General features: G+C 39.2%; 1 protein-coding gene across 1 annotated transcript in view; it reads left to right on the top strand.

Moving 5' to 3' along the window:
• Positions 1-3,255: 3,255 nt before the first annotated feature.
• LOC111864814 (IDLSRF-like peptide) overlaps positions 3,256-27,556 on the top strand; it is a 108,883-nt gene continuing 84,582 nt past the window's right edge. Inside the window, exon 1 of the mRNA XM_023852343.2 lies at positions 3,256-3,559. Within this exon, the coding sequence (XP_023708111.1) occupies positions 3,424-3,559 (136 nt within the window). The 5' untranslated portion in view covers positions 3,256-3,423. The remainder of the gene's footprint in view (positions 3,560-27,556) is intronic.

Genomic DNA, 27,556 nt, shown 5'->3' with positions numbered 1-27,556 from the left:
TACAGACTCCTATGACAAAGCTTTTCATTACGAAAAATAGACATTAGTTTCTTATTATTTTAGATTTTTTTGAGCGAATATTTTGAAACACTAAACTTTATAAATGACATTCAGTTTTTTGTGAATATGTTTGTGTTCACATTCTATAAATCTGAGTCGAATATGATTGTATAAAAATGTAACCCTAGACAGACAAATTTCACGAAGAGTAACAAGCTGAAACCAACAAGATATAATTGTTTATTAGATATAAGTATTATATTATTCCCGATAGACCCCCCCCCCAAAAAAAAAACGGATTCGAATACTCCGTCTTCTCGCTGTCTGCTTTCTTATACTTATCTGTACCTACAAAGTAAAACCGAGAGAAGGACCACACTCTTTGCTTCTTTGTGTACCTGTACACGTCTGCGGACTTCTCTGACTGATATTTTCCGTAATTTCGTATCTATTTTTGTTCCCTTGGCACTACAGCCCTAGTGGGCCTAGGCCTACCTCCATGAACTTCCGTTCACTTCGGTTTTTCTAGATCTTACACATACGATAAGACTCCTTGGGCAAGTGATCAGCTCGTCGCAAGGCCACTACCTGGTGACAAACACAGAAAAACGCACACAAACATCCATGCCCTGAGTGGGATTCGAACCCACGATCCCGGCTTCCGGGAGAGTGAAGACAGTGCTTGCCTTAGACCGCTCGGCTACCGTGACCGGCTTCGTATCTATTTACTTGTGTCGAAATGTATTAGTATTTTACCATCCTTAATTTGCAAACTAATTTCGTTACGCTAAGTACAGGATGTCCACTTATCTATTAAGCCTGTATATGTACACCGGGGATAGTGGATTTCTTATAGATAACAGAACGAAAGCTTTGTGTGTACAGTAATCTAACCCATGACCTTTACGCTGCAAGTTATTAAGCTGCTCGCACTTCTCTCTTCTTCTACTGCAGAATGTTTGTTGCGGGCGCGGAAGGTACCACTTTACTATAAATCAAATTATGTACACATGTTATGATCCAAATCTACATGGTAGGATTTCCGTTATTAAATAAAATACCTGAATACTAAAAGCTAATGGATAAACTGACTTACACAAGAGCTTACATGCCCTTATTTTTACCTGAAATAAACGTTCCGAATAAATGGAAATGCCACTGGAAACATGCACACTGCGGAAGAAAATAAAACCATTCTGCTTGATGGTGAGTCTGCCCGTGACACAGTTTTATTTGTGCAATGAACTCTATACAAGCACAGTCCAGCCCTATGAATTTGAAAGGGGAGGGGAAAGTCAATATAAGGGTTTTAAATTGTGTAATTATAATTCTAAATGTTTTCGCCCAACAGAAGTCAGCCGTATGGACATCGATGTAAAACATTGTACCATAACAATTTACAGATATATCTAAAATATACAGTCTGATATAAAAGTTTTCTGAAATCTGACACAGTATGGTCCGGTAGAACTTATCCAGACGCTGTGTAGAGTAGTCTCCAGCAGATTTGAGGTTTAGTAGAAGTAACGTCACACAGAAAAAACCAGTAATCCTGATCACAGCCGTTGTAACCTCAAAAGTTTATTTAAACCTTGTTGGCAAACCTACTGTTTTGAGAGTTGGTCCCTGTAACATTTGAAGCTTTTAATGTTGTAAGCACAGTACAAAATTTCAGTTTCAGAACCGTATGCACTGTTCATTATCTTACCTATGTTTAAACGTGTGGCATTTTGCAGTGACTTTTGTGGATTCTTGTGAAATGTTCTTCATAATTCTGCAACATTCTCACCGCCGACTTGGGGCCTCCCGGATTGTCGTTTGGCGGTAGCTTAGCAGAGTTTTCGTAACTTGTTCACACAAGTGAAAATAAATTTCATATGAGGTACAATTTATCTGTAATGAGCAGTGCATTTGTCATCTTGCAGCTGTGATGCATTCGACACCACAAAATGCCAGACTTCAGTATCGTGTTCACATGAAACAGCCGTTACTACTCATCTTAACCCATACAAATCCAGTCTACAACTTCAAACGCTATTTCTTTCAGATTAATTTTGATATTATCTTCACATCTAAGATTAGGTTCCCGAAGTATTCCTTCCCATTCCTGCTTCCACGCTAAAATATCATATTAATTTATTTCTTATCTCTTTCATGCCTGCTGCATACCCGGTCCATCCCATTCCCTTTGATTTGAATGTCCTAATATTTCTTAAGTACTTTCACATCATTTAGGTTGATTATGCAATGAAATTATTTACTTACAAACAAGCCTTATCACACACCATGAAAAGAACTTATCATTTGTATTTAGATATCGGTACACTATTTGTTTAAAGATAAATAACTGCATTTACGATTAAACTTTATAATAATAATAAATGGTGAAAGGTACAGACAAGTAATTTAATTTAAATAATTTAGAAAAGTGCTTGTTCAGAACATCAAAATCTTGTTCAAACATACAGAACATTACATAGGCCAGAGTACAACCCTGTCTACACTGTACCGGAGCCAGAGGAAATATTTAATGCAATTTTTCCGCTGAAATTAATTTTCTCATACTGTATTGACTCGATCGGACACGTGTTCTGAACTTGTCATCAGTTCACTGTCTATTCTGAGTAGGGTACTTGACCTCCCCCTGATGACACATCTTATTGACCCGTGCTCCCTTCTCTTGGAATTGTGGAGGTGTGAATGGAGCCACGTACTAAGAAGGAAGGAAAGGAAACACAAAGACAGGGTGGGGGGGAGTGCAGATATCAACCGGCGACTATTGTCCCTTCTATGGTTGTTGTTATTTAGACTATTTCATTCATTCATTTCCCGCCAAAACGTGGTCTCAGACCTCATCATCCTCTTTCCGTTTGTAACACTGGTCGCCACCGAAAGGGATACACACATTCTGCCTGCATTCCAACAGAGAAACTTAACATTTCAAGGGTTAGGATATTTGTGTTGCGTAGGTGCACTACCAGTCTCTCGGCCGCCTAGTTCTAACCGCTCATACCTACATTTCAATTCTCCCCCTCGAGTTTTCCCTGCTCAAAAAGTGGGGAATGAAATGTTATGAGAGAGATGGGAACACGTAGCGATAGATACCAGACAGAGACCCGTGTAGATTTTCTAGATTCTATACTCTCCTCCCATTGGTCATAGACCCTCTCGTTCCCGCGCAGAAGCAGGCTCTCCTATTGGTCGATCGGTATTGTGACGTGGGTAGTTCACCTCGTCGGGGTTTATAAAATAATTACAGGCGCGTACTATCCGACGCGACGGCTTTCGGCTGGTTTTAAGGGCAGGCCCTGCTTTCTGTAGTGTTGAGACAGTTGCCACTCGCTTGCCAGCCTCTTCTCCAGCGCGAGGACCACACATACACACTCACACTCCTTCATCACCAGATCTGCAGCTGAAGAGACAATGGTGCGCGCTTCGACTCCCAGGCACCTCGTACTGATGGTGGTAGCTCTAACGGCGCTTTGCGTCGCCCTGCCGCAATCCGTAATGGCCATCGACTTAAGTCGACTTTATGGTCATCTTAACGCCAAGAGGAATGGTGAGTTCACAATCAACAACTTGGCACCAACAAGCACCATCAGCACCATCTACTACCACCAACATCAATCAAGCACATCTAACACCTTCAAATAATCTACTTATATATAATCATTCCAACATAACAATATATATATATATATATGGCACTGCACTGTGTTGCACTTGTTGTATATGTTTATACATAACATATTTATACATGATAAACAACACATTCTTGTTATATATCTGTCTTTTATGTGTGTTGCACTTTTCTATAATTTATTGCACCTTGCACCTTGACCTATAACCTGCTGAGAAAATGGATCAAAATCACTTGTTCTGTGATAAGCATGAAAAGTCACAATGAGACTGGAGATGCTGCAGTTTGAGGTTCAATGGAACCATGAAACGTTAACAAATGAGAGAGAATGGAGTCAGAGACGAACGAATCCACTGTTTCAGTAGCAACAGTGGGTTGTGAATTGTGCACAGCTATATGTTAAGTAAGCATCTCTGGATTGTATCGATTCCTGTGAGGTAAGTAACACAGCAATGTACAGGAATCTAATATGGTGTTCCACGCTAGGATTTTTTTTAAAATTATACTCAACCTTGTTGTTCGCATGGTGGCTCACATTATTGGCCGGAGTTCTTGATATTTTCAAGACCAAGATAAATAATTTCTTTTTGAAAAAAAAACGCAATTATAAACCACAATTTTAAAGAAAAAGTCGTGTATTAATGATTTTCGAGGCACTAGTTCATAAACATTTATTACTTCTTAATAGCAGACTTAACTATAGACGCATTTTTGGAATTTATTTCAAAATAAGAATAAAATGTTTCAACCCAATAATGTAAGAAAATGGAAAGTAAAGTAACAAAAACTGTCACAAATATTCTTACTACACATGACCAACAGTGGGCTAATGCCAGGCTCATTTCTATTGTTACTGCCAATGAGCTGTGTAGTATATAACACAAAGCAAAAAATTAAGGAAGATCAGATTTTGTCCTCACAGATATGCCAATCTGAAGGTAAAGCTATCTGAAAAAAAATCTTTAGCTTTTCCGCCCGCCAGTTCTACAGAAAGCGCACATAGTGCGATAAACTGTTTTCATCACCTCACAAAATACTGCCTTCCGCCAATTTTGGAATGCGCCAGCACCTTACACAGCCATGAACTACACAACAGAAAGGAAAACTTACATACAACAGCTCCATGAAACAAGAGAACCTTACTTTAGTGAAGACTTTCACGAGTAAGAGTATACATGTATTGTGGGGAAATGGTTACGAATTCTGTACACACCACGGCCACTGTAATTTTATGCAGGATCGATAAATCAGGGAAAAAGGAATTTGTAACAAACAAGATAAGGCAGAAACAATGGAAGGGAATTTTGCGTGCTGAATTAGTGAGACGTGTATTAATTCTAGCAGTCTGCAACAGGTTCAAACTAGCAGGGCTGACGAACACCCGAGTAACGGCGTGCAATGAATAAGATGCAGCATGTTAAGAGGGAAACGCAAAGCTGCTGTTATGTTGAATCATAACTAAAAAGTCTGGTGATTAGTTACGAGTCAATAGTTTGTTCATAAATAAAAATTGTACTGATGCTTTGTTTCAAAGATTTTAATCTGCACTTATGTAAATCGAGTGTATAGCTTCAGTTTCTGACCATGCATCACAACAGGAACGAATACTCTTAGTTAAACATTATATATTCATAGACAAAATTATGCATAAATATCAGATTTTCATGTAAGTAAGCTGGAATCGAATCCAGGTGCGTCTGCTGAGTACATAGTCTTCTCAATACACAGCATTTATAGCAATATTTCTGAGAAGTTATGCTTAATGGTTATGCTTAAGGGTATTAATTGCGAAATGTGCATAATTTAGCAGTCATTTTGTAGTAGGTCTTTGTTAGACTACCTTCTAGAGAACTGAAAGGTCAGAACTTTGGTACTGTCGCTGATGTTGATGATGATATATCTGTTAGGTTGCATTAGAGACGACATAACCGGCCGAGTGACTAGCACAAAGATGTGCTTCTCGACACGTATTCACAATTAAATCATCAAGTCTGCATTTCCAATATAAACACATTATAGTTACATTTAATAAGCCTGTAATTCATTAAATGACAGTAGAACCTGATAGACAAATTTATTCTTTGTAAGATTTGAGGTTTTCACGGCGGTGACTACGAAGAAAGCAGTCTTCTGGAATGTGGCACCGTGTAGATGTGGTGTTAACCGACGTTTCGGAGGAACGTATCGCCTCCATCTTCAGGGTAGAAGGAAAAAGAAGAAAATCCGCAAGCGAAGAGACCGTGAGAGCCGGTACAAGCAGATAAGATATAATCAGTCTGTTTTACCGGTTCTCTTGGTCTCTTCGATTGCGGATTTATTGTATTTTTCCTTCTACCCTGAAGATGGAGGCGATACGTTCCTCCGAAACGTCGGTTAACACCACATCTACACGGTGCCACATCCCAGGCGACTGCATTCTTCAAATTTATTCTTTGCTAAATTTCAACGAGTCGTTAAATAATAAAAGCTAAAAGTGTATTGAGTATCTGATAGGAAGAGAAGATGGGTTACCCCATAACTTATGAATCATAGGTTGATAATACTCCCCATCGAAAAACTGAATCATAAATTTCTCCCCCAAAAAATCACACGTCCTCGAACTCAGAGTAACCGAAAATTCAGGCTGTGAGAATTTCCACGACTTTGTTTGGAGAGGTAAAGACTTATAAACTAACAGATATTATTGTTGTGAATAAATTAAATCGCATAATTCATTAATCAATTTCAGAGTAATCCATGTTAATTCGCTTGTTTAACTTCTGAGAATCGACGGGGAAAATGTCACTTGTGCAAGAAAATCTGCGCACATTTACTGCCAAGTCCGAATTTATCAGCCTGAAAAATCGTGAAACAGACGAAAACATGCGACAAAGGTTCGGATTACGAGTACATTTGGCGAGATACATTTCTAAGTAAAATAATAAACGCAAAATGAAATCTGGATCTAGAGGATCCAGCTGTCAAGGTCCAGCAAAATCAGCATAATCTGTTACACTAAGGGGACCTGCTGCATGCCAAGAGGCACAGGCGAACAAGTGATAATAGGCAATACGAGTATACGTATATACTCTAAAATATGTTATAGAAACAGGGGTTTTAAATTATATTTTTCTATCATGAGACGTCATTCATTTTCTTGAAGTAACGAGCGCCACCCTCAAATTCGCATCGCCTTCTGTTTCTGTGTATACATTCTTTTATACGGAAAATAACTTTTGACATAGAACTGTGTAATGCAATGGAGGTATGCCTGCATGACTCAGATACACGCAACATATTTACATATAATTTCGTAGCTAAAAGTGCCCTTTACATTTATCGATATTTTGTGTTTATTAACTTACGATTTCCATATTTTTCTGGGTGGCAACAAAAATAACAGGGGATATGTTCCAAGGTGCAAGTGCAGGCCTGTGAAGCCTTTAGTATGTCTCCATACGTATAAAGAAATTTTGATTACCCTCGGGGTGAGCAGAGAACAAGAACATATAACCGCATTTCCTTTCATCTCCTTACTTTATGAAGAATGGTAAGCTTATGGTACAATCATGGCTTTATTTCCACAAATATTCTTCATAAATAAGTGTCTGATTTAAACACAATTTGGAATACGTGTTTTGTGTGAATTATTAGTTACGCATTCATAATTACGCACAAGACTACGGTCGAGATTATATGCCTGAAATTTAAGGTATGTAAAGATACGTAATAGTAGAGACTACGCAAACAAATGGGCCCCTATTTTATAATTATTAGTATGTAGGTCTGTTTTTTTTGCTAGTGGGCTGGGACTAAGTCCCTTGTACTGAGGCCACTTGTGGCCTATTGTACCAGCCCCAGATGATAGGTGAGGGTGATTGTGGAGCAATTGGTGGAATGAAGATTGGCAGGGGAAACCCAAGTACTCGGAGAAAACCTGCCCCAGCGCCATTTTGTTCACCACAAACCCCACTTGACAAGACCCGGGATCGAACCCAGGCCGCCGAGGTGGGAAGACATATGTAGGCCTTGCTAGCCCCGAAGTATAGTTTGAAATTTTGAATTCCAGTAGGTAGCGTTAAGTTATTCTCACAGATTCAAATTTATATTTACAAATTTTTATATTATTGTTAATTTATTACTATTATTATATTTAAGCCGGATACCGAGGCTGAACTTTTTAAGCGGCTCAGGGTCTAAATCACACTGTGTTGTTACGGATACCAGTCCCTCTCGAGACATGAAGTCCGTTCATATTCTATCTATTAAAATATGAGGTGTCTGACGACAAGCTGATCTTTCCTTCAACAATTTGCACCGCATACCCAAAAGATTCTCTGTTTCAGAATTGATTGTGAGGGTTAAAAGGTGAGAGTGTTTTGTATGTAAGAATACATGAGGCGATGGAAGAGTGATGAATTCACTTTCAGACATGGCAATGCAATTAGCCCTGTACTCATTAAGTTGAGCCTAACAGCAAGTCGCCCTTGTGATTTTTATATGCGCAACAGAGGGCAGAATATTCTCAGGCTTCAGTGTAAACATATATGTGTTGCCGCATAAATGCACAGTTGTTCTAGAATTCCGATTTTTAGGTATGTGAAGGACATGAAAGAAAGTAGCTACGAAGGTTATTGCATTTTTTGTTTTTAATATATTTGCAAGCAAATTTCCTATGGCCTCTATAATCAATGTCTTTACTACGTCAGGTGTTTTCTGGTGTAATTAAGTACAGGGAAATATCTATTCGAAATATGTTACAGATTCCGTCTTGAGCCTTAACTTTGCGATTTACATGTGTCAGCTCTTAGGATGGTGAGACTAGGCGGCTGCGAGGGGGCAAGGCAAGGACTGTACACACAATTCTGGCGATGAACCTCGGAAAATGGGCAATAGAAGTCGAGAAGGCGGACCTGTAACATCACGATATATCTCAGCGTGAGGCGCTGGGCTCATGGGAGGAGGACGGAACTGATTCAGAAACAAGATTTGGCATTACAGCGTTGAAACTTTGAGTTCTTTTGTCAGACAGTTATGAAACTATATTTCATTATTATTTAAAGGGGATACTAAGTTAGTAAAGAATTAATCAGCAGATAATTCTCAACCAAGCAATATTGTGAATATCATGTTACGTTCGAAGTATCAGTTGTCTGTGGGACTGTTCATTCAGAAAAGCCATCAAGACAAAATAAACTTTTCGTATAGATTCGAGTCACAATATACGTCAGTGGATTTCTCAAATCGATAATGACGTCATTCTAGAAGTGATGTGCTTTGCATGCCGACAGGGCGTGCGCTCGCGTGCGTGTGTGTGTGTGTGTGTGTGTGTGTGTGCTGCATGTATGCAAAGGAGATCCGTTTTTAAGAATATTATTAATACTCCTGTATTGATATGGTCATTTCGTGATAGATTATCATCAGAGTGACAAATAATTTAATGAAATCAAATTACTTTTTTTTTTCCGAGAAATTGATTATTTTTGTTTTCCGGAAATTAAAAGTCAGATGTTCTATGGTCTTTTCTGCGTAGAATCTCAAGTTTTAAATCCAAATATGTCGATTTTTTGACATGAAGAGTGAAATTTTATGTGTAATTCATTTTCAGTGTTTAGGCATAGCTCCAATTTTGGCTTTATAAACATGCAACTGCTATTATTTCTTGTCAAGATGTCGAGCATCTGTCTTCCTTCTCATAATGCTAAGTGGAATATTCTAATTCTTTTTACGGGTGTCCTGCTTTATCCAAATTATTATTATTATTATTATTATTACCGTCACAACATTCAGTTCCTTTTTATACATCGTCTTTCTTGCGCCTACGTGCATTCTTCTGTCTATCAACATAGATTCTACCTCTGACTACATAAATCTAATCTCACATGATTGAATTGAGCAATCTTCCTTTCTACTCCCTATCCATTTGCCATTTATGTGTAAAATGTATGAATAATTCGCATAATAGCAACTCTTTCAGTTTTTACTGCGTTTTAAAATGCAGTTTTACTTAAAGCACTAACGCGGGATTCACTTCTCTTTATTCTCCAGCAGATCTGAAGTAATCCCAGCACTGACTCTGAAAAGTACAAACTTCTGAGGTGTTATACTGTATATCCCCGTAGAAATTTCTTGATATCTCGATGGAAAGCAATGCCTCCATCTTCAAGTTCAAAGAGTAAGTCAATCAAATAAGCGACCGGAAGTAGGTGACAAACAAGATTTGCTGACTCCTTCCTGCCTTACACTTCGACTCTGAAGAAGGAGGCAATTCCTGCGTTCATCCCAAATGTCGGCTAAATTCTTTCGAAAATACGGCGTCACATTCTGGATATGATATATTTTTATTTATTCCTGGATAACATGTCTTCATTAATTAAAATCGGACATCTCTCCTGTTTTATCTTCTGCAGTTATTTCAGATTCTTATAATTATTTGCATCGCGCAGGCAGGTCTCCAGGTTTCAAACCCATAAATTCACTTCCGACTGACCCTCAAGGAACCCTCATACTGTAGCTATGTTTCACGTCTCATGTTTTGAAATACCACGGAAAGCGCTGGGCGTGGGACGCTGACAGCTGATATCCACAGTTTATAATACAGGAATATATTCGTTTGTGGGCCTGTTGTTTCGACAAATGGAATATAAGTAACAGATTTTGATCTCTCTAGGTGTTGACGAGAAAATCTTTTGATGGCGCTTGCGTTTAATATTTATAAACTCATTCACCGAGCTTAGCTGAACAAGAAAATATTCGGTTCTTATTCTGATAGTACACCGATCGAGTTTCGGCTGCCGTATCACTTATCCTGACATTTTTCCTTCCGAATGTTATAGTAGAGCTACATACGGCACGACCGCTTTCCTCTTCACTCCATATAACGAGCTGCTCTTGTGCCCATATGTGACCTGAAAATCGAATTAAAACAGCTAAATTTAACAGCTAAATATGTCTCGCGCTGAACCAAGCACAATTAATTAATGCAGAACTGCAGACTGGTTCAAGAGTTGAATTGAATGCTAAGGGTCGCCCTTCAACTTGTGCAGTAGAATGGAGAAAACTTTGCTTCCCTTGTGTTCCACGCATTCTTATCTTTGTCATTATGCGGAGGCAAACATCATCTACGTGCTCCGGTCGATTTATGTGGGGGCAAAGAGCCCCCGGTACTCACTGGGTGACAGTTTGAACGGGTCTCAGAGCCGGTCTTGACGCAGTGGCAAAGAGTAAAATCTTTTCTTCAGCAGTAAAGGTACAGTTTAAATTTATAATCGCGTTAAATCGAAATACAGGAAGGAGACGACGTGCTAAAAGCATAGGTTTCACGATAAGAGACAGCCATATCCGGAAATTGTAGTCGCCTAAAAAAATGTGCTAAACAAAAAAAAACACTTTACAGAAACATGTGATATTTAAGCACGGTTTACGTAATAATAGTACAAAATGTTAGACTTCTTATCATCAAACCCATAATCATTACCACCAACCACATTCGAAGTTATGGTTATACACTGAGTCGCTACTTTTTCCTTTGTAAACATCAGCATTCATATTATGGCCAAGGAAACATGTCCCATGGACCGTGGAGATGACAATGCTATAGGACAGTTCAACTAGTGGTTGTCTCTTCATATAATGACATCCCACACTTTCGTACTCTCTGCCAACTGTTTTATTTCCCTCCAGATCTCTCTGATCTATATGAACGAGTCTATGGCTCCAATTGCTGGCAAAGGAGGTCACGTGGTTATCAATAAAAATATCCCTGTGAACAGAACGGCTAGAAGACGAGAGCGGAGAAATGAGTTCAGGGAGACGGGGAACTCACTTAGCAGGAGCTGTGCAGGATATCTTCCAGTGGCCTCTGTATAGCTGCTTTTGAACTAAGTTAAGTGAGAATTACAGTAAGAAAAACATCCTTATCCTGTGCTTCTTCGAAAAATGTAGAACAAATTTGACTAATTCCGTGGACAGAACATTAAAAGAATGTATTACTATGATTCACCCATCCTTGCCCACTCCATCCATTTGCCCTCCAGTATACCCATGTCCTTAGCTTCGTTAGTACAGAGGAACTCAAAATGTCGCCTGCATTTTTGTGTATTTAAAGTAATGTTGTCGCATATTTAATTAAATATATTCAATTTTCAGCAGACTTCTTTAGATACAAGTCCGAAGACCGCGGATTCAATTCCCGATGAGGTCATTGGAATTTTTAGTTGATATAATCCTTCCAGCCGTGCTATGGTCCTGCTGTCAACTCAGCCTCTGACAGAAATGAGTACCAGGAATCATCCGGGGGGGGAGGGTAAACTGCGGCCGGCGCGTAAGGCTGACAACCTCACCGCCATCTGTGAGGCGAATGTCTAAAAAATATAACAGCCTCGACGTCTCACAACCCTATGGGCCTCTAGGGCCTGTTAGAGGGATAGTTTTAATTTTCTTTCATTATTTACAGTACTAATATATCAACAATGTTCTTGTGAAAATCTAAGGCGTTCACAACCCTCGTATGAATGTCCATTGTAAATTTATCGGAACTGCATGTTCCGTAACAATAGACATTATATCATAAAAGTACTAATACCACATATAATCCTTCATGCATTTTCAATAGACAAGAATCTTTTGTAATACGTTGACAATGACAACACTGTGGCGACTTTCTGTAATCAATCCTAAATGCAAATCCACATGGGACTCTCTTCACTGTGGCGCAGTATGTAGATTTGATCTGAACGGAACAATAAAGCTGTTACATATCAACTCCCTTGCAAAGTTTCAATGTCGTGTATACAGCTTATTTAATCTCATCAAGACGGGTTTAGTACTTTTCATCATTTCGGCTTCATTGCTTTTAGAATACCAAATTATATTACGTTTTACAATGTAATACAACACTTAAAAATAATTAATGTTTTTAACTGTTACAGTAGGGAGTGGGTATACTACAGAGAAGTAAACATAAACAGCTTGATTATTTTATACGTTGTTGGGGGGGGGGGGCATAATATTTGTTTCAGAGAGAGGAAATAAAGTACATTAAGAATTTTCATCAAAAATAGCGCTATAAGAGGAAAAGTTAACCTCACTGAAAGTATAATTGTTTAGCAATGGGGTGAAGCCTTGTAATCTTGTAATCACAGGTCAGAAATATATGAAACACCTCTGTTTTCTACTGTGTTATCAGAATTTTAGAAATGAGATATCATTGCGTTTCCCTCGAAGATAAATTATACAACAAATTGTCAACTAAAATTTTCAGGAGCCAACAAAATCTGCGTCATAAATTTAATGATTTTATTATGAACTGTTCGAAACGGAATGTACCCTCTACCCAGTCTTTTCAACGGGAAAGCTGAAAGTGTCCAGTGGAATAGAGTTAGCGTAAGGCCTCTATGCACCTACACAACTAAAGGTAAAACTAACTAAGATTTAAGAATATTTCAAAATTGGCGAATATGATCTGCATTTCAGTTACCGCCTTAACCTTGAAAACTCCCACCCGTCTTCCTCTGCAGTTGGTTACTTCACACAGGACAGAGCTCGTGTCTCTGTGGTAGTGCTGCGGCTTGTTTGCGATGAAAGGATAATTTTAAAGGATGTTTGGCCACTAGGGCTACCGACTTCAGTCCACATGATTTACGTACAATGAAACCTTGACAAACATGGCTCGTTTTGAACGGTATTATTGAGCGATGTCGTCTGCGAAAGAACAAACGCAAGTTATCTGTGTCCAGCAGCAGCATCAAATGTAAATTTGGCTGATTTGCAATAAAGATACATTATACAAAACAACTCTCACAGTCGTCTTAAACTTTGAAGAATCCTTTATAAATGTAACTAAAACTGAGCCTTGGACTGCACTGATGTCTCTTCTGGGATATAATGATATGTAGTCCGTTGAAAGGCGACCGACGTTTCGGAGGAACATATCGCTAGGCTTATTCGACACTCAAGATAGCGGCGATATGTTCCTTCGAAACGTCGGTCGACTTTCAACTGACCACACGGCTTTATATCCCAGAAAATATAACTCTTCATAACCATCGGTGTGAGAACCTCAAACCCTAAATATAAGACGTAATGGTGAGTGTCTAAAACAAAGAGGACCAACTTTAAAATTTTGTGTCATTTATGTTCGTAAAAATTGTAGTCTCAATCTTACTGTCTCCAGTAGCACATAACACTACTGTGGCGGTACAGAAATAAACGTAATACAGGACTAACACACGTGTGTCTCGACCTTTGGAACGTTGTGTACTGACTAAAGGATTTTATTTATTCGTTCCCATGGTCTTCTTAAAAGTTTCGCAACGCACATCGTTTTACAGTGAAAAGTTTCAAGGCAGGTTAGAGGATCGCCCCTTGCCGACTGTGGATCACTGTTTATCCGACAAATTCCTTATCCGAAACCTATCTCTTCCGTCGTCGAGTGTCTTAAAGGCAGTGAAATCTAAGAGAATAAAGAGTTGGGCATAGACATATGGGTATACGCACGAGGTAGTTAATGTGTACAGCGATATGTTCAGAAAACCTTTATGGAAACAATTACTTGGAAGGTCGAGGAGGATATTACAAGATAACATTTCACGGAGACAGAGCGAGCGGAATTGGCTCAGGAACGCGTCCAATGGCGGTGTTCAAACTTCGAGTTAAGCTACTACAATGTTAACAAGATCTAACAGAAGCTTGTGACGATTTTAATGTGTTTTAGGACAATATCCATCAGGTCGATCAGGTCGATGGATAGTGTCCAAAGACACAATAATTGGACCATAACGTTAGTTACAGAAGTAGTTAGCTGAAAGTAATACAAATCGTTTCGAAATCTGCATTATTTTAAATATCTTATGTCGAACTACATTCGACGGCGCACTTTACGTTCCAGTAATCAGTTTCTGGCAGACAGTAGCTGCATAGTCCGTTCAGTAAGAGATGCAGAGTATTTTCGATTTAGGTCAGTATGTAATACGCACAACAAGAAACTATATGTGAAGTGTAGTTCTGTATTACTCTCACTGCTTTGTTACGTACTTTAAAAATGCTGAATATTGGTTTCCGTGCATCAGCATTGATCATGTCAGTGGTACAAAGCCACTTATTGGAGAAAACGGACCCCTGATCACTTCATAAACCGTTTTATTCCATAAGGTAAGGTTAAATGGTCTAAGTTATAAAAGTACTAAACTAAAACTAAAAAGTAAAAAAAGTAAAGTTATCCCTGTTTCAGGCCGTGAAGACCCATAGGGTTGTGAGACGTTGAGGCTCCTGCTCAAAGATGGCGGTAAGGTTGTCAGCCTTACGCGCCGGCCGCACTTTACTACCCAAGAAAATTATTTATTTAATTCCTGGTACTCGTTTTTGTTAGAGGCTGAGTGAAACCCAGGGCCATAGTACGGCTGGACGGATTAGGTCAATTGAAAAATATCCAACGAACTCATCGGTATTTGAACCTGCGACCTTCCGACTTGTAGCATAGTGCCTAAACCACTACGCTACCGCGTGCCCCCCCCCACCCCGAAAAAAAAAACTATTAATAAATTTATCTCAACATGAACTTCATTTTGAGTAACATTTAAATTTCACAAAGTGAAAGCCTTTACTCGTAAATTAATTCACCTACTTCTAAAGAACGATATCAACCAATTTTCCTTGTAGTACATAACTTTATATAAGTTACAGTATTATTCAAATTTTTGTTATAAAACTGGCATGAACAGAAGGTAAATGAAGGTTTCGCTTGATAAGCTGTCCCTCTGAACTCTGCAGCCCCCCCCCCCCGCCTATTACAGTGGAAACCACTCAATTTAATGAGGAATTATGCTGACGGCCAGAACCGTATGGCTGTGCAGCCTGCAAGGAAGTGGGGATTAGACAGACAAGGGCAGATTTCGGTAGCGGTTGCAAGTAAGAAGTGCTTCCATTTGTACTTAACTACAAAATGCGTCATCTTGATGACCGCTTTCTTTCGAACATGTACTCATGCGCACAAAAATATAGCAAATGGGTTCTCATAAATTAAGAGCACGGCGCACCGTTAGCGATGTATACAAAAAAAAAACAGATAAAAATAGAATATCATTTCGGAAAACTTTGTTTATTTGTTTGTTTACTAAATCCAGCGGGTACCGGAGGCTCTTTACCTTGGAGTAAAGCGGCCGGGACGTGAAACTGACCACCCTCTTCTATCTAGTGCCCAGGTCAAGAAACCTAAAGCTATACCTCCACTTCCTACAGATTTTCACAGCGCGGTGCTTAACTGATGAAACCCGCAGACATTTACCTATAAGTTTTTACTAAATTTAAGACCCCACTAAACAACTAACTTCCTTATTCTGCAGTTAGCCAAGTGCCGGATTAGAGATAAAGCCCCAGAACTTAAAGACCGAGGAAGTGAAAACGTGCTGCCTGGTTAGGGCTATCGTACATTGCAGGGGAAGGTGATAGACGAGTATGAAGCAGTGGTGGAATCATGAATAGCAAAGGAAAAAGAAGAAGCTCGGAAAAAAAAACCTGCCTCAGTGCTACTTCGTCCAACACGAACCTCAAATGAAGTTACTCAGGATTGAACGTGAGCCTTCGCGGTGATAAACTGGTATTTATCCGCCTCAGCTAAGGCACGATATTCAGATCTCACTATCAGAGAAATAATTGAAAATTCTGATTACATACAGCACAGAAATACATGATAGGTTGAGTGGCTAGAGAACTAAAAATAGATTTCTTTACATGGAATGCGATTTGTCCTGATGGTCACAAGAGTGGGTACCAAATTAGCAGCTGTCACGCACAGCATAGGCAAACGAACAACAGCCACAACATTAAACATTTACTATATTATTTTTGTTTTCGTAACGTCAGAATCGAAATTAAGCTGTTGCTGAAATTGAAATTAAACTTCATATATTTCTGCGAAAGGGAACCGTTCATCTTTCTCTACTCTACAAGAAGAAATATAAATTGAAGTACCGTATTCAATCAGAACTATAACATTGCTTTGTGTTTTACTTGGGTGTGTCAATTTGTCTCTCATTATAAGAAAAATATATACTGAGAGTTTCTGACAATAAAGTACTTCGGATCAAATTTTGATCTAAGGAAGATGAAGTCTGTTGAGAATGCATAAAATAGTACTGAGGTTCTCAACTATTTTTAAATGCAATAAAAATATTATTAGGATGATGAAATTGACGAGGCTGAAGTATAACAACACATGTGGCACACATAGGGATGTGACTAATGCATTCAAAATGTTTATCGGAAAATCTGAAAGCAACAGATCGTGTTGGAGTCCAAGGAACACGTGGGAGGACACTAAGAAAATATATTTTAAATAAATATGGCGTGAAAAAGTAAACCGGATTCAGGTGGCTCAGGAGCCAATTGCGAACCTTTGTGAGCAAGGTAATTAAATTTCGGAGTTCATAAAAGAGGCGAACTGTTAACTGCATGAGCAAACATTAACTCCCAAATCAAAACAGTACACCAAACTTAATATTATTTCGCTTTTAGCGTCCATCAAGCATGCATGATTTGCAAATAACTACTTCAGCTAATTTACAAAATCGGCTCATTCACTTACTCCCTCTCGGCTGATTGACTGACTGACTGACTGACATCGATTGCTGGGAAGGCTCAGTAAGTAGCATCACGAACAAAAATATATAATGTATACACTCACTCACCACTCTTTTGAGAACTGGAATTTTTGATAAACTAAGTTTTAACGTAGTAAAAACTTATATGTCACATTGGACGGAGTGGTTTGTATTTATAACTGTTAGTGTGACGGACCAGAATGAAACAAATCAAATTTACGGAATTTTTGAGTATCAAAAGTCTGAAGTCATATAACATTTCACTAACAAATGTTTCTAAAGTAGGATTTGAAGTTCTCACAGCGGTGGTGTTTTTTATTGCTAGTGGGGTGGGACTAAGTCCCTTGTACTGCGGCTACTTCTGGCCTATTGTACCAGCCCCAGATGATAGGTGAGGGTGATTGTCGAGCAATTGGTGGAATGAAGATTGGCAGGGGAAACCGAAGTACTCGGAGAAAACCTGCCCCAACGCCACTTTGTCCACCACAAATCCCACTTGACCAGACCCGGGATCGAAAGGCCGTCGCGGTGGGAAGCCAGCGACTAACCGCTTGAGCTATGGCGCTGCCCTACGGCGGTGGTTACGAAGACATGACGCCGTGTAGTCCTTCAAAATTAGAGCCCTGCTTGGTACGTTCTTCAAGCTGGTTTCTTGCTTGGTTTGTTCTTCTAACGTTTCTAACGGTTTATTATATTTTAACTTACACTTTCGACGCTTTAGGAAAACGTGTGAACTCATGCCCACCAATTTTTTTGAATTTTGATAGTAACTTTGTTTAGGATGTCGTCACTGAAGCATCTGTAAAGTCTGGTACAAATACGCTAAGTTATTTCGAAAACATAATCGGATTTTTAAGCGCTGTGTTCTTCATTTTATACGTTGAATTTAAACTCGCTGGGAAATCTACAATTCATCCAGCAAGGAAATCGATATATCTAGACTGATTTGGTTCTAGCACACCCTGATTAATAGTCCACATCCTTTCAATATAATATGAGAGGAAACCATCGACAAGACATGAGATAGCGCGTACAAAACACATTGTGTGGCATGACGTGCAAGCAGCCTCTTGACGTCACTCAACGGAAACATAAACAGCTTATCGATGGCTGGACAAACAGATACAGAATACCGATATTTCATTGTCGCTTTCAACAATATTAAAATTTATACAAGTTTTTATGTACAAAATATAATCGAATATGAATTAAATGACAAAATATTTGTATGCTTTATGGTAGGCCTCTATAACTGTTTTGTCAATGAACCTACAGGTACATTCGCATTAACACATATATTTACACCATATCTCGCTGTGGTCGCAGTTCAAACACGATGTTCTCTGAGTTGAATTCGAGGCTCTAGCAAAACTTTGAGTATATGCAACATGGAATCTTCGGATATGAGGCCACATAGCTTAGTATACGTTTCGGAGTAGCCTGCTACCTCCATCTTCAGGGTGGAACTGTCTTCCTGGAACGTGTCTACCAAAGTTCGTGGTCTCACATCCTAGAGGATCGCAGTCTCCAACAATTTGCGGGTGCAAGAATAGCATTCTTGAGGCAGTATAACTCATAAATGTGGTTCTGAAATTTCATAAATGTGACTTGGGTCTGCTTCGTGTCACTTTTCTTGGCATTACTTCGACATCCTTAGGCAACCATTAAAGCCCGAATTCCATTTCTACGTACTAACAATGTAAGTCAGAACCCTGCTGAAAAGCATCATGTTGTACTTCGTTCTGTTCCTACGTAAACCACCGAAGAAAGTCTCGATAACATCTTGCACACGAAGCAATCTCCGGAAGAAAGCATATTACAAAATGCACATTGCCTACAACAATTAGTCTTTCATTCTAGACAAATTTCTTTCCATTTCGTATCCTACACATTCTTTTTCTTTCGGTTATAATGGTCAAGCAGTATTTATTACTTCTGTCTCAGCATGACATACTCACTAACAAAAGCTTACAAGTGATATCTAGAACTTGTATCTATTGGTCACTATTGTGTAACTCCCTTCAGTATTACTCCATCATCTTGCCCTTTTAAGATTGGTTTCCCTTAAATGAACGAACCTGTTGTTGTATGAAAGGAATAAACCGGAAAAATAAGAAAGAAACATATGTTGTGAAATCAGATGAAGGCTGATATTGTTCAGGGGAAAAGATATATAGACTAAAATAAAGAATTCAAGCCAAATCAAAATTTAGTTGTATCTAATATGTTTTCGATGAACCCAATTAGAATAATCTCGTGTAAATTCTTATTTTTGCAGTATCTGATAGGATATGGAACCTAAAATCTAAGAAGAAATAAAATAATCTGCAAGATCTACAAAAACTAATGCTATTAAAAATAATTAATTTTCCTAAATGTATTGAGTGTATAGAAAGACATGGATACGCAATCCTCACGACATATATGAAGAATTCCTTACAAAATTCTCGTAGAACGTGGAGGTGGGAAACGCATACAAAACTGACATGAAACCTTTCTTTGAAACTAAGATTATGTAGTAAATATTGAATTACGAAACCAACACAACAGATACACGGTTATCCTTTTTCCCCCAAAGGAAGATGTTCGCAGCTTAGAGGGGAAGTAAAAGAAGCAGCGGAAGGCAAACTTCCTGCCTTATTTAAAGCCAAAACGTTGCCTAGAGATAGACCCACAATGCCATGATAGACAAACAGTGCGTTTCCTTTTGACATCACAGCAACCTAGAACACCGGACATGGCATGGCTGTCGGCTTCTTGCATGAAAATAGACCTTGTTCAATTTGAATGGGCTTCACGCTACAGGCAATATAAGAAATGGAGAAAAACAGCGTTAGAACTGTTTTAAATATAAATAGTTTCGTGGCCCTGAGGTACATTTCTTCTCATCATAGTCTATTCTATTCACACTCCCACAGCGCTAATAAAAACAATTGTGTAAAACATTATTTCTAGAGCTTTGCAGAAGAAGGGCGTATGCGCTTTTGATATATAAAGAGAACACTGTTGTTTTGCCAGGAGCGGTAGAATTTTCCGACCGTTAAAACGCTTAGAACTCCATGTATAAATTGAAAAGCTCCTTTAAAAATCCCAAGTCATTTAAGGGTGGAGTTTCCATTATAACATTATTCTGGAAAACTGAGCCAGCCTTTAATCAGGCAGTGTTCGGAGGTCATAGAAGATGTCGGCATCAATCTTTAATCAGGCAGTGTTCCTGTAATGAATGACATGCAATCCTACGTCACGTACACGTATGTCGAGATTTTGACGCTAAATACTAAATTTCTTCTAATTATTTAGTTCCTAGCTTATAAGAAACAAAGATTAACCAGTAAAGCGCGGCCGGCTCGTAAGGCTGACAACCTCACCACAATCTTTGAGCCGATTGTCTAGATAATGTGGGACCCTTAATGTCTCACAACCCACTGGGCTTTCACGGCCTGGTACAGGGATAGCTTTACTTTTTACTTTACTTTACAATTTTAGAAGCCCTTCAATTTGATAAACAAATCAGTTTGAAGTGCCTCAGCAGGCACAAAGTTAACAGTAAACTAAGTTAACCAAGACATTATCAGCGTAACAGATTCAAGAGACTTCTGTTATTATGTGATATAAAAGTTTTCTACGTGTACATTAAAAATACAAATGACTAATATTATTATTATGCTTACTTTTATGGTCATAAACAACGATTAGCAAGCATCTGAAAATGAATTACCTGCATTTAAAATGACGTAAGCTGGAAACTGAAGAAACTTAGAGGCATTCAGTCTTTAGCAAAGTTATGGCTTAGGAAGAATCGTGGGGGCGCCATAGCTCAAGCGGTTAGCCGCTGGCTTCCCACCGCGGCGGCCCGGGTTCGATCCCGGGTCTGGTCAAGTGGGATTTGTGGTGGACAAAGTGGCGCTGGGGCAGGTTTCTCCGAGTACTTCGGTTTCCCCTGCCAATCTTCATTCCACCACTTGCTCCACAATCACCCTTACCTGTCATCTGGGGCAGGTAGAACAGGCCAGAAGTTGCCGCAGTACACGGGACTTAGTCCCAATCCACTAGCACTAAAAAATATGAAGAGTCGTCCCGGAAAGCGCTTAATTACATGACAGATACGGAAACGAGGATCCGCAAAAATAATCTGATTTTGTGCCATAGAGGTTTATTACAGAAGAGTCATTACACAGGGCGAGACTTATATCATGCCTTGAAGATAAGCATTGTGTTCTACACTTATACGAGAGCAGGAGCTTTCATACATATATATGGTAGCAATCGCTTCGTTAGCGAGAGATAGTAATATTGCATATGCAGCTACACATGGGCAGAGGAGAATCCACTGTCCTTTCAAGAGATACGACTTCAACAGCAGTTTTCAGCGAAATGTCCGGGCAGAATAATTTGCGATATCCACCTAGGTGCACTTGAACTACCACCCTGAATATCACAGGCTTCCGGTAACTAGGACGTCCCGCTGGCAACGCGGCAGATAACGCCGGTACTGCATGACGGAGCTCCGGTCCCTGTTCATTGCAATGTCATGCGGTAGACAGCGTAGGCGAAGAGGACGAAACGATTCAGTTCTGCGGCCTCAGCGATCACCCGACCTCACTCCTGCTGACATGTACTTGTGGGGCCATCAGAATATCATCGTCTGCGCCCAACGATGTAAGACACGGGACGAGCTGTGGAATTCCACTGAAGCAGTTGCCATGAGAATACGCAAAACGCCTGACGTCCTTGAGCGACAAGGAATTTCTGGCGTAACAGGGCTCAGCTACACATTGACTGAAATGGCGGACAGTTTCATCACCCTTCGTAAATCGTTAGCCAATGGCCAGTTACCGTTACTTTGTGTCAGCCAATAATACATTTATCCACAACTGTATGATTCGTCTATTTCTGCTTTCTCCTGTTTCCTGTTGCACTGTGTCGCTAATGAGGCGGTTCCACCACATATTTATGACAGTTTCTGTTTGCCTACAAATGTAGAACAGGATGCGTACATATAAAGTACGTAATTAAGACTCGCCCTTATTATAAATATGAAGGCATATTAGTAATACTGTATATTTCATCATTCCATTATAGGTGACTGAATTTCGATGCCCCTATGCTAATCAAAGTTTTTTAACGGCCGAAAATGTCAGCTTTCGGTTTCCTTCAAAGTTAAATAAGATATTGCAATATATGTTATATGTATTATCGGTATAAGATCAGTCCCCTAGGTCGACGTCTGCCTGTTCCTAGTATAATATGCAGAAATACTGCTGATTCATTCGTTGGCAGCTAAGCACCCAGGGAACTACACGGCGTTGTAACCCAGAAGGCAACAATGTTCATTTTAACCTCTTTGATAACCTGAACTCGCCTCTTCGTGTAGGATTTCTTTTCTCCTGGTGATATTTTTTATTAATAATCAATTATATAATGTTCAGCTTTTTCACTTGTGTAGAATCTCTTGCCAAATTTTACATTTCAAGACACTTAATGTGCTATTTGTGTATCTTATTGTATCTCTATTCCACGGTCCATATTTCTTATGTCTTCTATGGTTTTCACTGTTCTGTCATAGGCTCATTTCCAGTGTTCGTAATCTCGTTGCTGGATTTGTTAAGTACTCTAATAAATTGACTGGATTATTATTATTATTATTATTATTATTTACATGTTATATTTAACTGACATAAACGAAAATGATTGTAACTCAGTACTTCATGCCACAACAGACGGCCGATAGAATCAAAATGACCAATTAGTGATTTCACATAGCCTCTGTAGCCTGAATTATGTAGGCTATGAAACGAATTCATCGCGATTTCAAGTTTTTTTTATTGGTAGTGGGGTGGGACTAAGTCCCTTGTACTGCGGCCACTTCTGGCCTATTGTACCAGCCCCAGATGATATGTGAGGCTGATTGTGGAGCAATTGGTGGAATGAAGATTGGCAGGGGAAACCGAAGTACTCGGAGAAAACCTGTCCCAGCGCCACTTTGTCCACCACAAATCCCACTTGACCAGACCCGGGATCGAGCCCGGGCCGCCGTGGTGGGAAGTCAGCGACTAACCACTTGAGCTACGGCGCGGCCTCGATTTCTAGTTCATCAAGACTTGCAGTGGCATGTTTTCCTGTTTTACGCAACAGATGGTAGAAAGCGTATTTCGAGAACATGCCCTGTTGATGCGATATGAAACTTTTTTCTGGAACACTAAGAGAAGAATATACACAAAAGCTTCTCGTGTTCCTCATTTATTGAACTTTCTCATGTTAATCATGAAATGTGCTCAAGGTCGTTGCATATAGCCTGCTTGACTAATGGGTCTCTGGCCTCATAGTGGCGTTTAAGTGAAAAGAGTTCCAAAACACTTTGCTATTCGAAAAGATATCTTAGGGAGCGCCTTCAACCCGCTGGAAAATTCTATTGACGGATATGAACAGATTACGTATCGGTGTGAAAAGCGCGGGATGATCAGCTCCCCAAACCTCGTTAAAACACATGAAAAGGAAAGCAATTGTTCAATACAATGCTCGAATGTTCGCTTTCAAAACTACGAGTATCACAGTGTTCAGTGGATGAAATCGGAAATATAAGCCAAGCCATATTAATGACAAAATGCCATAAACTTTCATTTACGTTTATGAATTTCTTTGACAATGTACGATGTACATATTTTAACAGACAGCGGCATGGATTAAAATAGAAATGAAAATGTGATAAGGTTAATCGTGTCAATAAGTACCCCATCCAAAGATATATTGAAAAGTGGGTGTAAAGCTCCATGCATTCTTAGCCCTTCATACTTCCTATACGTTCACTGTGTTCACTATAGAAGCTGTTGTGATAATGGTTTCTTTCACAATTAATGCTGATGTTATCCAGGACAACATATACTATTATTTTTCGAAGTATTATATATTCTGCTTTCAACACTCCATGTAATTTGCAGTGGAAGAGAATGTTTTGGGGACACCACAAAAAATAGTACAGCACAGAAATGTGTACGAGTCAATACTACTACTTCTAATAATAATAATAATAATAATAATAATAATAATAATAATAATAATAACAATAATAATAATAATAATAATATACCACTCAGCAAGGTAAATCTGTTCACATGAACGTACCATCGTAGCTTTTAGCGAACAGCGATGACAAAAATTAAGACCTTATACACTACACAACAACACGCGCATAATCTAAGGAAATGTGACAAATAATGAACATGTAGACTGTACATCAGAGCAGGCAGTGATGACAGTTGAGGAGAATTGAAAAACGTTTGCAATATAGAGCTGTGTAGTTAGAAATCTCGGCAACGTTTATAAATCTAACATAACACATCTTACATACTTTCACAGAACGTAACTCTATTATTCCTGATAAAAACAGAAGTAACCTTGAACAAGAATCACAGCTGTCCTAGCATCGCGCATCCAAATAAAACTGTACTTCGAACAACATGCCACATACATTTTGTGTCTTTGTGATGCACAGAGTTTATTTTTATTTTCCAAAATTGAAATAATAAAGTGGTCGAGACAAGCCACGCGGTTGTACGTGTAGCGACAGAGAGGCTGCTGTGTGCGAAATATGTAACTAGGTTATCCCGACCCCTCAAGTATGGGTCGGCTCACGGGATGATAAATCCAATTCCTCGCTTCCCTATAACCAGGCTAACTTCATTTCTGTTTCCGTCTTCGTTGCGTGTACATTGCTCTTTTTCCCCATATGTGAAGCCCCTCTCTGAATTCAACTCAAGAACCAAATCAAACAAGAGGAAGAACCACATTAGTACAGTCTACACGAAATTGTAGGATTTAGCTTTAACTTAAACAAGTTAACGTTGACTCAAATATCGTATCTACCTCATGACACGATTTCAACTCGATCGGCGAGTAATCCTTGCCGAAATTCAGTATATCCTGTAAATCAACATAACGATGCTGTTAGACTTGAAAGGATTCTGACGATGATGTATACTGTACTTCTTTTGGCTTATTTCGGACTTCACCCATCGTCTGGTATGTGAAAGACAAAAGACCACGACGTTTCGGAGACTGGATCTGTTTCCGTCTTCAGGTGGATAGGGAAGGATAAACCTACTCAGTTGGGCCCGTTAGAAAGAGCTACTCTCAATCACTGTTCCAGAGGTTTATCCTTCCCTGTCCACCTGAAGAAGGAGACAGATCCAGTCTCCGAAACGTCGTGGTCTCTTGTCTTTTACATACCAGACGAGGGGTGAAGTCCAAAATAAGCCAAAAGAAATAACGATGCTGTTATTTAGAGCAGAATATGATAACGCAATGTAGAAAGGATTGAGGAGGAAGCATTCGTTGTCTATTTCAAGATATTATTTTACGTAAGCGTGGAAGGTATGCGAGAAGTCGGAGTCGGGACCACTGGTGTTCCCGCCTAGATCTGAAGCAGGCACATCCGTATCGAAAGTCAAAAGTATGCCCGCTTGAACCGCCTCCCACAGTGCACGTCTATGTTCTGCTGTCAATTAATATAAGTACAAAACTAATTCTGACATTGTGTTTACATTACACATATTTATAAACAGTAAACAGATTTGATGCTAGACAAAGTGGAAACCTCCATGGATCAGAGGCCTGCCTGAGAAGCTGGGGGCACTTAGATAGTCAAGGAATTTAATAAGTTTTTATGGAATCCAAATATTCATTACCGCATTCACAACAGTCCACCATAAATGTCCTCACAACGTGTCTTTAAGATCGACTACTGACATTATCTTTCTACGGAACCAAGGTCTCTTGAGTGGTTTTCCTGCCTCCACGTTTTCTAACCAACAAATTTTAATTCACTGTTTATCTCTTTCATGTTTGCTGCATGTTCTCGTCTTCTACTGGCCTTCCTTGGTACGATTTCTCTAACAATTATGAAGTTCCTGAAGAAATGATAATGGTTGTTAGAATAAATATTATCTGTTAGATTCCCCAGTCCTGAAACCTTCCATGTTATGCCCGAGATATCATTCTTACAAATGTTTGGCTTTCTAGTCTGAGTTTGGTAGGTGTTTGACAAGAGCAATCAAGGAAATCTTCATGTTTTGGCATTTAGCTTTCCTTCACATCGTCCGCGTGTATCTTCTTACACAATAAAATTCTTCAGCCTCGCCCGATTCCTTCCGCCCTGTCTGCCTGGTGACTGCTGTAAGACCATATTAATATTACAATGCATAAAGCGATATTCGTCCACCGCCGTTTTGTCTGTAGGCAATCGCATGTAAAAGGAGCTACTGATATTTAGAAACTTACCATCATGTTGTGTTGCGGCTGTAAATAAGAAAAAAAATGTATGATATCAGTATATTCTCTTTTTAAAATTAGTATTTAATGATAAGTAAGAATATTTCATTATTTATTTCTCATATGAACTAAATTGAATGAGTCGTTTAAGTGCTTAAGATGACCTGTTGTTTTCGTTCATTTTTTTTTGTTAAACTTGCTGAAGATAAAATTGAACAAATACATATATGACAAGTTATACGCAGCAAGTGAGAGGCTATCACAGATGTGTAACATAAGTAATATACGATTTCACTTCATCACTTAAAGGAGATTGAAGCGGGCAGGGCATATATCATGTACGGCTGAGATGAGATCATCATCATCAGTGATCTGTCAGACGACAAGTCCACACTCTCTTCCAAAACAATTCCTCCACTTAATGCGATCTAGAGCTTTCTCCTTCAAATGACAGTATCCTCTCCTGTCCCCAAGGTCATCCAGCGTCTTCTTACGTCTTCTTCCTCGTCTTCTTGTCACTTCTATCCGCCCCTCTATCTTTCCTTCAATAACTTCTTTTAGAAGGCAGTTTCTGCGTAAAACATGACCAATCCAATTAGCCTTCCGTTTTCTTATTTCGTGTAGATGAGATATACAAACAAAATTATGTGACTTCAGTCCGCTAGAATATGACGTCGCGAAGACTTTTAAATACGTGTCAAAGTTTTGGAGGAAGCTCCAGGATGTTACCAAGACAATGTGGCTTCATATTCAAGGGGACCGTAATCTCAATATTCACAGACGAGACACCTCTAACCTCACAAAACGACAGTTCAGTCAGAAAACTTGAACAAGCAGAACAAACGGAAATCTAAGAGAAGGAACTTTAGCTTCTCTCATAAAATTTTGATAATCGAAATAAGTCTGGAACGACGTGTATAGGAAATAAATAGCAATCACTTTTGCTTTGGAAGGATGTTAGGCGTCAGGAACCGAATGCAGTCCTCCACGAGCAGTGACGTCACGCGGTGTCTGAGTTTTCCATTACCGAGGTTTTCTCTAAGGATTGATTCCCAGGAGGCAGCACCGCACA

The sequence above is a fragment of the Cryptotermes secundus genome, unplaced genomic scaffold, assembly GCF_002891405.2.
Source record: "Cryptotermes secundus unplaced genomic scaffold, Csec_1.0 scaffold1723, whole genome shotgun sequence".
In the NCBI taxonomy this organism is placed as follows: domain Eukaryota; kingdom Metazoa; phylum Arthropoda; class Insecta; order Blattodea; family Kalotermitidae; genus Cryptotermes; species Cryptotermes secundus.
Note: the sequence above shows the minus strand (reverse complement) of the source record. Positions and strands in the feature narration are given on the sequence as shown.